At 44.5% G+C, this 11833-nt stretch overlaps 1 protein-coding gene across 1 annotated transcript in view; it reads left to right on the top strand.

The window, feature by feature from the left end:
• FARP1 (FERM, RhoGEF (ARHGEF) and pleckstrin domain protein 1 (chondrocyte-derived)) overlaps positions 1-11833 on the top strand; it is a 307399-nt gene that overhangs the window by 265834 nt on the left and 29732 nt on the right. Inside the window, exon 16 of the mRNA XM_006831984.1 lies at positions 9311-9392. Within this exon, the coding sequence (XP_006832047.1) occupies positions 9311-9392 (82 nt within the window). The remainder of the gene's footprint in view (positions 1-9310; positions 9393-11833) is intronic.

Raw genomic sequence — 11833 nt, 5'->3', positions numbered from 1 at the left:
TTCAGCCCACAGTCCCTTTCCCTCTCTGGGTCCAAAGTCCCCAGCCACTTCATCACTCCATGTCATCGCCTCTGTCTCCATCTCAGGCATCTCTGTTTCTCTGGGTAGGGTCCCGCTCTCAGCTCTTCTCCGTTGATGGTCCCAGAGTCCTCCGCTCTTATCCTGGAGAGTTAATCACTCCCTTCCTTGTTACAAAACGTCTACACTAGCCTATAATCTTCATCAGATTAGATCACCAGATCTTTTCCTCTGCAGAGCCCCTGAGTGGGTTCAAAGCACTGATGTTCTGTTTAGCCACCAATTGCTTAACCACTGTGGCATCAGGGTTCCTATAGTAAATATGTAGTTTGGTGCTGTTGATTTGGTCCCAACGCAGTGACCCAAACTATACCCAACAGAGTGAACCACTGCCTGGTCCTGCACCATAGTAAATATAAGGACATAAAACCTGTTTTGCAAATGAGAACTGTGAGCCCTGGAAAGTTCATTACAGTGAAGCCTGTGAGAGCCGGGACTCAGTGGGTCTGCCTTGTGTTTCTGGGTCTGGCGAGTTTTCTGCCTTTGACTGGGTGCGGTTTTGCCATTTCTCTATGAGTCTTTATTAACAGAACATGCCTGTGTTTTCATCCTCTGACCCATCTCTGCCTAACACCGGTTCTGACTTCCACGGGTTTCACAGTGACACTAAGCCCCACAGGTCCTGCACCTCCAAGTTGTGTTGTTTGCATTTGTGTTGAAATGGAATGAAAAGGCTCTTCGTTTTGTTGGGAGGAGGGCAGGGCTGAGTGTTTCACATGTTTGGACTGCGGTTGGGCAGCTTGAAAAGGCCAGTGTCTTACCCTCGCCTGCTTTTTCCGTGTAAGAAGCTCCTCAGACGCTTCCTGGCAGCCAGGTTTAACTTAACTGCTTTCTGGAAAATACACTCCCCCAGAGGAAGACCATATTCTAGGGCTCGTAATACTTTATGGGATTGTTGGGTTTTATTGGCCAACACTGTAAACTCTGTTTCTTTTAGAGTTCCAGATGGATTTGACAATGACCCTGGGGTTGGGGATATGAATGGGAAAGCTAAGTGTTGATTTACCAGCATTGACTTGACCCCACCTGCAAGTCTAGCCCAGATGGAAGTATTTCTTGGCTGGCAGAGACCAAACGCCCAGATGCAAGGGCTCCTCTGCTTCCTCTGAAGGGCATGAGTCGTGGCAAAGGGCTTACATCCTATCAGTGGTCTCTCCTCACTGATACCTACCTGGTCATTGGTCTCGTACCTTTTCCCTCTTCTCCCTCTGTCAGGCTGCTGCTGAGCTACTGATACTCACATTGTGATAAACCAAGTAGTTACACTGCTGAAAGGACTTGAAAATTCTCGATCTCAAGTGAGTGTGTGTGTATGTGTGTGTCTTCCGTTCTTTGCTGAGGTAATAAATATTTGTGGCAGTGAATCAATTCAGGCGCATGGAGAAGTTAGGATCTACGGGAGCTCTTAATAGACTTGTTGAAATTTTCCTAAGTGAAACTGTCGGAAGCATTTCCCTCTTGATTGCCATGTAGCAATTACTTAGACAACAGCTCTGTAGCCCAGCCTTCCAAACAAGGACCCTTTCTTGTGAAATTAACATCCGGAGGATGTTGTGGATGAGTTATAATTGTCTTTTCGTGTTCTTTATAAGAAAATGACCTTTTGATTCTTGATCATAAAGCAGATGCTTTTGGATTTGTAGATTTGGAAGCATGAACATGCAGAGAAAGTCAAAACAGGAAAGCGTTTCTACATGAGGCAGCAAAGTTTCGTGTTTTGTTCCCAGCCCTGTGGGAAAATCCCATTAGCTTTGCATTCCATTTTTCCATAACTTTTTTAAAGTTCCCTTGCATGTTCTTGGTGTTTGGTACCCAGCTCCACGGGGTCTTCCTGTGTGACAGTGGATGGGGGACATGCGAGGGTAGCATGAGGTAGAACTGTCTGTACCATTTGTAGGAACCTAGACCTGAACCCCTTTCACCTGTGTTTTGCTTTACAAGGGAAGGGACTGATGATAGTCCTAACCCAGAACAGTTTCTAAAATGAAAATAAAACAACTGAAAACTAAGTCCGTTTCAGCTCACAGCGACCCTATAGAGGGTTTCTGAGATTATAAGTTTTTATGGAAGCAGCTTTGTCCTATGGAGCAGCTGAGGGTTTTGAACCACTGACCTTGTGATTAGCAGCCCAGTACTTATCCCACAGCACCACCAGGACTCCCCCAACATGAAAATTGTTGTTAAGTAACATTGAGTTGGTTCAGACTCAGAGTGACCTTGTATAGGGTTGTGGAGGAGGGGCTGGTGAGTTTGAATCCCAACCTTGCACTTAGTCATCCACTGAAAAAAAAGATGCTAAAAATCAACAAAAGTTGTCTTCAAGTCGATTCTGACTCGTAGCGCGATCCCACGGAACAGAAGAGAGCTGACCCATAGGGTTCCAAGGTGGTCATCTTTATGGAAGCTGAGTGCCACAGTGGAGTTGGTGGGTTTGAACTACCAACTTTAACCACTGTGCTACCAGGACTCCTGAAAAATGCCGAAGGCCTAGAGAGACAAATATGCCTCTGATAACAATCAGATGAAGGAACAGATTTCCCTGGAGTTCGGATTTCTGGCATCAGTAGATTTTCTCTTAATAAATACTTGGCAATAGAATAAAAGAAGTGCAGTGACTGGAAAGTGGCTTCCAGCAGCATCCCTCCCTGTGTCCCATGTCTACGACGTCAGCGGCCACACTCTGTTGTGCGCTCTGGTATCTCAGCGGAGTTCATCAGCACCTCTCTCTGGTGCCCTCTCTCACTGTCCCTTGTCTAGGACTTGGTTTTGTCCTGGGGCGAGGGGAGCAATTGTCTGTGAGAAGATGGAATTTTCTTGTTAAGAATGCAAACTTAAGATGTTCTCATTTCGTCCTTGCCCACTCAGACCGGGGTGTTCTCAAAAACGTGTAAAGTATCTTAAAGACCTTTCTATGTGCCATGTCAAATGACTTGCCCATTGGAAAATTTGGGAGTCTGTTCTGTAAGTTCTAGATAATAGCTCTGATTGCTGGGGGCCATCAACTCTATTTAGATTCACAATGATCCCATGTGAGTAGAACTTCCCCACAGGGATTTGGGCTGCGAACCGAAAGGTCCGCAGTTCAAATCCACCAGCCACTCCTTGAAAACCCTATAACCCTGTTCAGGGTCGCTATGGGTCGAAACCGACTCGACGGCACTTAACAACAACAACAACAATCTCTACAGAAGAAGGTCTCACAGGGATTTTTGTGTGTGGAGCTTCTGGGTGGGTTCAAACTGACAACCTTTTCATTAGCAGCCGAGTGCTTAACTGATGTGCTACCAGCTGTTGTACCTAAATAATAGCTGTTATTGTCACGTGCCATCAAGTCGGTTCTAACTCATGACGCCCCTGTATATGGTTTCTGAGAGCGGCTGCTGGATTTGATCTGGTTATCCTACAGCATTATACCAGGACTCCTTATAGATGAAATGTTGTGTGCCCTCGAGTCGGTTCTGACTCAAGCAGTCCAGTTCTTATCCTACAGTGTCAACCAGAACTCGGATGACAGCTGTTATTAAATGCAGGTTCCTACTCATGGTGACACTGTATAGGGTTTCCAAGGAGTAGCTGGTGGATTTTAACCTCCAACCTTGTGGTTAAAAGTCCAGTGTTTGCCCTACAGAGCCACACTTACCCACAAATCAAGTAGCCTTGCTTCCTTGTATTGAGGTGTGGTATTGAATAAAACTCTGGTAGCTTAGTGGTTACGAATCGGGCTGCAAACCGCAAGGTCAGCAGTTCGAAACTACCACCTGCTCCATGGGAGAAAGATGAGGCATTCTGCTCCCATAAAGATTAATAGCCTCGGAAACCCTGTGCAGGGTCACTATGAGTCGGAACCAATGCCACGGCACATAACAACAACATTGAATAAAACTAGGCCATTTCTCACTGAGTAGCTGGACTCTCCTTTGAAATGAAAATCTCCTTTGTTCTGGAATGCAGGACAGTGGGGAGAGGGAAAAAGAACGCTTCAGCTTTGGGTGATGCTGACAGTGTAGTAGGGTGGGTGGTTCTAAATGGTGGAAAACATCCTTTTTAGGATTGAGTTCTCAATTTCCTTAATCTCCTCCCTGGTCCCAATGTGCACAGGGACAGCAGCTAGAACATTCCCTACCAAACCCAGTCCCACATTAAAAATCAGCTTCATAATGCCTGGCGAGGACCCCATGTGTATCAGGGTAGAACTTTGCTCCATGGAGCTTTCAGTGGCTTTGATATTTTGGAAATAGATCACCAGACTTTTCTTCCAAGTTATTTCTAAGGAGACTCCAACCTCCAACCTTTGGTTAACAGCTGAACATGGTAACCATTTGCACCAGCCGGGAATGCCATGTCACACATTACCTGTAACTCACAACAACCCTATAGGACAGAGTTGAATACTCCAGTGGGTTTCTGAGACTCTCAATCTGTTCAGGAGCAAACAGCATCAAAGGTCCAGGAAAATGCCCGGATGATAAACTGCTCAGCATGATTTGATGAATAACCATTTGTCAATACCCCAGAGATAGATAGCTCAGCCCTGTGGCTGATGGGGAAAAAATACAATCATTAGGAATGGTCTGAGGTCTGCCTGCAAAGGAGGATGTGGGTGTAGGTCCGATGCCTGGGCATTTCCCAGTGAACACATCTTGGAGGGAAATGTCAGCTGGATGAGGGGAGGGACTGGTAGAGGGTAATTGAGTGTTGTAGCTTGGCAGATGGAGATGAGTTATATTGTTAAGAAAGAAATGGAGGAAAAGGATTAGGTTTTTTGGTTTGATTTTTTTTTTTTCCTGTTTTACTGGGTCTTAGGTAACCATTTACACATTCAACAATTCATGCAAATTGCTCCTTGACATTGGTTGCTGTCCACACGGCGTATGGGCGCTGTTCACCATCTCCACCCTGCTTGCTCCATTTCTATCCATCCAGTTTCCCTGCCTGCTCCTTGCCTTCTCCTCTTTAATTTTGGCTAAATGTTGAGAGTTGGATCTCATACAGCTGATTGTTTAAAGTTATATGCCTCATGGTATTGTTGTTTATTTTATAAGCCAGTCTGCTATTTGGTTGAAAGGTGGTAACCTTTCGGAGTAGCTTCAGTTTCATGTTAGAAGGGTGACTTAAGGGTCCCCTCCAGTGTCCATCAGTCCAGTAAGTCTGGTCTGTTAAATAGATTGGAGTTTTGTTCAACAGTTTTCTCCTGTTCTAAATTGGAACCTTCTATTATAAGCTTGGTGGTTAATAGTCAGGTACCATCTAGTCCTTCTTGTTTCCGGTTAGTCCCGTGGACCAATCTTTCCTACAGTCTTTGGTTTCCTTCAGTCTTCTAGGTGGAAAAGAACCTAAGAGTTGTATCTTAGATGGATGCTCACACGTTTTTAGGACCCCAGACACTACTCATCAAACTAGGAATGTAGAACATTATCTTTATGAGCTAGTCCCACACAACAAGGGTTCTGAGCCTTCCAATCCAGTAAATCAGGCCCATAAAATATTTGGATATGTCTTAGAAATATCCCTAACTGTGCCCCCTTATGTGCTTTATTTTGTACATGAGTTTACAGGGGTGCTTTAAAAGCTTATGGAAAAACTGAACTACAAGACAATGGAATTTTTCCACGAACATTTTGAAACCTTGTGCATACACTGCCCACAAATATACCTGTATGTGCACACGCATGTACGCCCATGTACCTTCCCACGCCAATGTAGCATATGTATCTACCTGCACAGCCCCTCACATGCTTGTTACTTGCTGTTACTGTTGTTGAAAAACTATATGTTACAGCATTTCCCATAGCTGTCCTGTGTTCTTGCGTACCTCTCAGTCATTTACCTTGGTCAAGTTGTGCTGATGACCCCCCATAGTGTGTGTTGCCTTTCCCTTCACCAGAATTAACAGGAGTCCTGGGCTGGTGCTGTGGTAAAGCACTGTGGGGTAAAACAGTGGTTCAAACTCACCAGCTTCTCCTGGGAAACCCTACACAGGGTCTCTATGAGTCTGAACCGACTCGATGACACTTAACACCAAGTCTCCACTGCAATATGATTTACACAATATGCTTAGTTGGAACCAAAGCATAAATAGTATCCTGATAGTTTCTCGCTATGTGAAGCCCCTGTGTTTCTAATCAACCTGGCTTTTCCACCCTCCCAGCTGCACTTAATTAAGCATGTGCCTCCTCCTGTCTCCATCCTGAGATCCTCACTGAGCGCGAGATTGAGTCTTCAGTCCAGGAAGGCACCTTTGCAGTTGAGATGCCATCCATCTCTCTGCTGTTGGAGGGCTGTGAGCTACTGCCTCAGTGGGCTGTGAATCCGGGGTCCCTCCTACTTGAGTTGCAACCTGCTATATTGTACTGTACCTCTCACTGCTAACTTGAAACCTGTTGTTGTTGTTGTATGTCACTGAGTCGACTTTGAAACATAGTGACCCTAAAGGACCAAAGAATGCTGATACATGGGGTTTTCTAGACTGTAATATTTCTGGGAGCAGATCTCCAGGTCTTTTCCTCCTCTGTAGAGCTGTTGGTGGGCTCAAACCACCAACCTTTTGGTTAGCCAACAAATGCTTAACCATTGCACCACCAAGACTGATTTTACTTAAAACAACAGGGATGTATTCTCTTGACTGGGACCCCCCTACCTTTCTGGTGTTACTGTAAAATGGTTCAACCACTCTGGAAAATGGTATGGCACGTTCTCTGCAAGTTGTGAATAAAAGTACTTTATGACCCAGCAATCCCTCTACTTGGTATGTATCCACAAGAAATACAAGCCAGGACATAAGAAGATTTATGCACACTGATATTCATCGCGGCACTATTCATAACAGCAAAAAGACGGAGGCAGTCTAAATGCCATCAGTGGAAGAATGGACAAACTTTGGTATTCTATGCAACGTTGAAGAATAACTATGAATCTGTGAAACACTTCAGAACATGGATGAACCTGGAGGACATTATGCTGAGTGAAATAAGTCGATCAAAAAAAGACCATATTGTGAAAACTTAAGAAAAAGTTTTCATACTAAAAGAAACATTCTTTCATAGTTACCCAGGGTGGAAGGAAGGGGAGGGTAACTCACTAGCTAGAGGGTAGACAGACACAGGTTAGCTCGGATGGTGGGGAGGGCAATATACAAGAAGAGGGATGGTGGCAGAAAATGATCACGATGGGGACACAGGTGTGAATGGGCTAAAGAGATAGAGGTAAACAGTGATCTGTACACAACCTTGGGGAAACAGTGCGTAGATACATGGATTGAGAGACGTAGGCTGAATGGATAAGGGAGGAAAAGCAGGATATAGATACAGATATATAGATACATATATGGAGCTCTGGTAGTGTAGTGGTTACGAGTTGGGCTGCTAACCTCAAGGTCAGAAGTTTGAAACTACCAGATGAGACTTTCTGCTCCCGTAAAGATTATAGCCTTGGAAACCCTATACAGGGTCACTATGAGTCAGAACTGACTCCACGGTGCACCACCACCATATATATTTATGCACAATTCTGGGAGCTGAAAACTCAAAATTGTCAGCAGTCATACTTCTCTGAGACCCTGGATTGAGTCCTTCCTTGCCTCTTCCCGCCTTCTGGTGGTGGCTGGCACTCCTTGGTATTTCTTGGCTTGTCGATGCACCATTCCAGTCTCTGCCTTCAAAGTCACATGACCTTCATCCTGGTGTCTCTTTCCTCATTGTAAGCACACTTGTCTTATTGGAGTAAGGCTTACCCTACTCCAGTATGACCACATAGTAATTATATCTGCAAAAGCATTCTTTTCAAAATGGTGTGCATTTGTAAACACCGGAGTTAGACCTTGAGCATAGGTTTCTGGGAGACACAAATCAGCCTTAGTGCGCCCCAACATGGTGTCTAGTATGTCAAAAATACACCATGAAATAATACTGAAAGTACCATGGACTGCCCGAAGAACAAACAAATCTGTCTTGGATGAAGTACAGCCAGAATGCACCTTAGAAGCCAGAATGACGAGACTTTGTCTCTTGTACTTTTTATCAAGAGAGACCAGTTTCTGGAGAAGGACTTCGTGCTTGGTAAAGTGGAGGGTTGGAGAAAAAACAGGAAGACCCCCAAGGAGATGGGTTGGCACAGTGGCAGCAGCAATGGGCTCAAGTGAAGCAACAATTGTGAGGATGGCACAGGACCAGGCAGTGTTTCGTTCTGTTGTGCAGAGGGTCACTGTGAGTCAGAACTGACTCGATGGCACCCAACAACAACAACAACACCATTGCTGTTGTTATTTCTCTCTCTGGTGGTGTATCAACATCAGCTGAAAGCATAAACCATAAGAAATGGCAAAGTGTCCACACCTTTCTCCTCTACCACGTAGCTTATCTAGGGGAGTCACTGGCCCCTCATTTCCATGTCCCTCTCTGTGCCTGAGACCACATATCCTACCACCTTTGCTCATTTTCCCCATGTTGTTAAGTGCTGTTGAGTCGGTTCTGACCCATAGCAACCCTGAACAGGATTTCTGTAGCTGTAAATCTTTATGGGAGCAGAAAGTTTCCTTTTCCTCCCGCGGAGCAGCTGGTAGTTTCAAACTGCTGACCTTGCAGTTTGCAGCCCGATTCGTAACCACTACGCTTTCCCTCATATCCCCCAGAAATTGACCTTCCAAACTTGGCACACTTCTAAGGCTTTCCAACTACTCTTTGCTTCAGACTGAGGATTCGTGTAAACAAACGTCAATGCGGGGGCTGCATCCTAAGAGGCCTCCATCAGGGACACTTTGTAGGAGTAAGAGGTTCATTAGCCAGTTACAGCAAGAGGTCACCTTGGTATTAAAATGATGCTAAACTCATCCAATATGCAGGGGGGCGGGGCAGTTACAGCAAATGAAATTGTATTAAAATGATCTGCAAGTGGCTCTTCCCTGTCTTATGCAAAGCACAATGAGATTCTTTGTTTGGAGACCAAGTGCAGTGATTTCATAGACTCTTATCAGGGCTAGCATTCTGTGACACACACAGACAGGGAGGGGTGGTTGTTTCTAACTCATAGCAACCCTGTATAGGGTTTCTGAGGAGCAGATGGTGAGCTTGAACCACCAATCTTGTGTTCAAACCAACCTTGCGGTCCAGCGCTCTAACCCACAGCACCACAGAAAGAAATACACGTTGATATTTTACAATCTAGGGCCAAGAGCCTTACCCAGTCGCTTTTTCACTGCTAAGACTTTGTGTTTCTAACTTCTTGCCTTTGTTTTCAGGGAAGGCCGCTCAAATGCCCACAGCCGAGGAGATTACCAAAGAATCGGGGATGTCATGCTGAAGAACATCCAGGGAATGAAGGTGAGCTGGTTTGGAACTAGATGGAACAGCCTCACAAGGAAAGAGCACTGATCTGCTGGTGTCTTGGGCTGCTCCACCACTTCCTGTGAGCCGTCCGCCTGAGGGGACATCTGCATCCCATGGGAAGTGGAGAGGAAAGGCCAGTTTGGTCAACTTTTCCTCTAACCTTTTTTGCAAAAATTCTATATGGAAGTCAAACGGTGAATCCAATCCTTTTGGAGAAAGTACGTTTAGTACTTTCTAGCTTCCAGAGCTCTTTTGCTATAATGAAAACAACAGGTATTTTCCATGAGAATATTATTCAAAAAAATTTTTTTAAATATGTAGACAAAACATTGCTTGGTTGACTGAGCATTCATTTCCATTCAGTTATTTTGGCTTTCTGTAAACATGACAAACATAATGAATTCAGAGTTCTGTAAGAATTCCAGTAAATTCAGCAACTTTTTTGTTGTCAGGTGCCCTATGTAGACCAGATGTTAAATCCGTATAAAAGGCAGACGTATTTTTTACCATCTGACATTTGCAATCCTATCAGTTGGTAAAAGTATATCCCAAAAAAGTCAATAAATATTAAACTAATATTTAGCCCCATTATTAAAATCTGCCCCATCTCTTATATCTGAAATTTTCATTTTAATCCATTGATAATTCTTTTAATGTAGGATTTTTAATTCATACTGTTTCTTTTTTTTTTCGCTATATCATCCATAATTTATTATGAGCTACACAGTCAAATGCAATTGCATAGTCAATAAAACATAGGTAAACATCTTTCTGATATTCTCTGCTTTCATCCAAGATCCTCTGACATCTACACTGTTTCTTTTGAATACAAAGTATGGCTGTATACGTCACCAAGGGAGAAGAGAATCAAATCATCAACATTAGCCCAAGGTCAATTCCTGTGAGGCCATGCGTTTATTCCCATAGCACTCTCTACTTCCGTGCAGGATTTGATAATTTATTGCAGTGGCCACGCAGAATTCATAGACAGTACTCAGGATTATGTGACTTATTAGGGAAGTTAGCAGGTTACAGCTCAGGGTCAGAAATGTTCAGGATATGGTTCTTTGGTCAGAACAGCCCTTTGTCTACTGTGCCCACAGGCAGGCCTCTCTCTGGCCCTTTGGCCTCTGCCCTGCTCAGGCAAAACTCTTTTAAAGCTGCTAATAAATGCCCAATGGATATTCCACTCCACTACAGGCCTCAGCCCAAAGGCACTCGGCTCTCGCCTCACAGGTCAGCAAACCTAGCTCCCCCTGATTAAGTGTCTGGAGGCAGCACACTCTGCAAATGAGCCTCCTGCCCAAAAGCACTCAGCTGTCTCACTCCAGGGCTGGGAAACCCGTAGCCCTGTGTCGAGCTCTGGCTCTTGGTTCTGCTTCTGTGACTCCCTTGATGTCACAGCTTCCTGTCCCTGGATCCAGGTGGTTCAATGTGCAGGGACCTCAGGGTCCCAAGGACATGTTCCACTCCTGGCTCTCCTTTCTTGGTGGTAGGAAGATCCCCTTCCTGCTTCTTCTGAAATGATTCATTTTATACCCATGTTAGACTTCCAAGTTTTTACCAAACGTAATTAATACTGTTAACAATCACTCACAACAGAATCATATACTCTTATCAGCATCTTTTCCTACCTGCTCTTACCCAAACCCATCATGGGATGGCCAGGGACGGGGGGCTTAACAGAACTATAGGTAGAAGAGTCATATGAAGTACTTCACTGCACTACTGTTTCTCTTCAAGCTAATGATGCCCCTAAACAAAGCAGATGGTCACCATTCAGTCCATCTGCTTGTCTGTCCATCCATCCATTCATCCATCTACATAAATAATACTCATAGGATAAATGTTATGCTATGGTTTGACTTAATTCTCAAGAATCTGGTTAAGTTGTTTTAGTATTCCATATCCTTACCCAGAGAATTTTACATCTCATGATGTGAGGAGAGGCTGGGGGTGGGGCATAGAAAGAGGATCAAAGACACTCAAGAGATTTCCAGCCAGTCCCATGCTCTTGTGCACTCGCTCTCTCTCTCTCTCTCTCTCTCTCTTTAAATTGTGAACTGAGTAATTTTACATGGGAGAACATCGACTTTACACCATCATTTCATTGCAATGATTACAATCTCCTTTATGCATCATCATTCAACAGTATTTGCTTCCATTCCCTTTGTATTTCTTTCTTTTGGGGGGAGGTTAATGGGGAGTGGGGAGATGTACACCGAAACACTCAGGAATATATAATCATTTTAGAAACCCAAGGCCCATTCTGCAAGCCAGAATGGTCGCCAGCACAAAGCCTTTCTCTTTCCATGAGTTTAGAGTCCTCAGTTGCTCCCTCTCTCCACGTCCTCATCTCTGCCTCCATCTCTGGTGTCACTGCTTCTCTGGATAGGGTCCCGCATTCCAGTGTGCTCTTCTCCCTTGATGGTCCT

This window comes from Chrysochloris asiatica, unplaced genomic scaffold, assembly GCF_000296735.1.
Source record: "Chrysochloris asiatica unplaced genomic scaffold, ChrAsi1.0 scaffold00005, whole genome shotgun sequence".
Classification (NCBI taxonomy): domain Eukaryota; kingdom Metazoa; phylum Chordata; class Mammalia; order Afrosoricida; family Chrysochloridae; genus Chrysochloris; species Chrysochloris asiatica.
The sequence above is the reverse complement of the archived record's forward strand: the minus strand, read 5'-3'. Positions and strand labels throughout refer to the sequence as shown.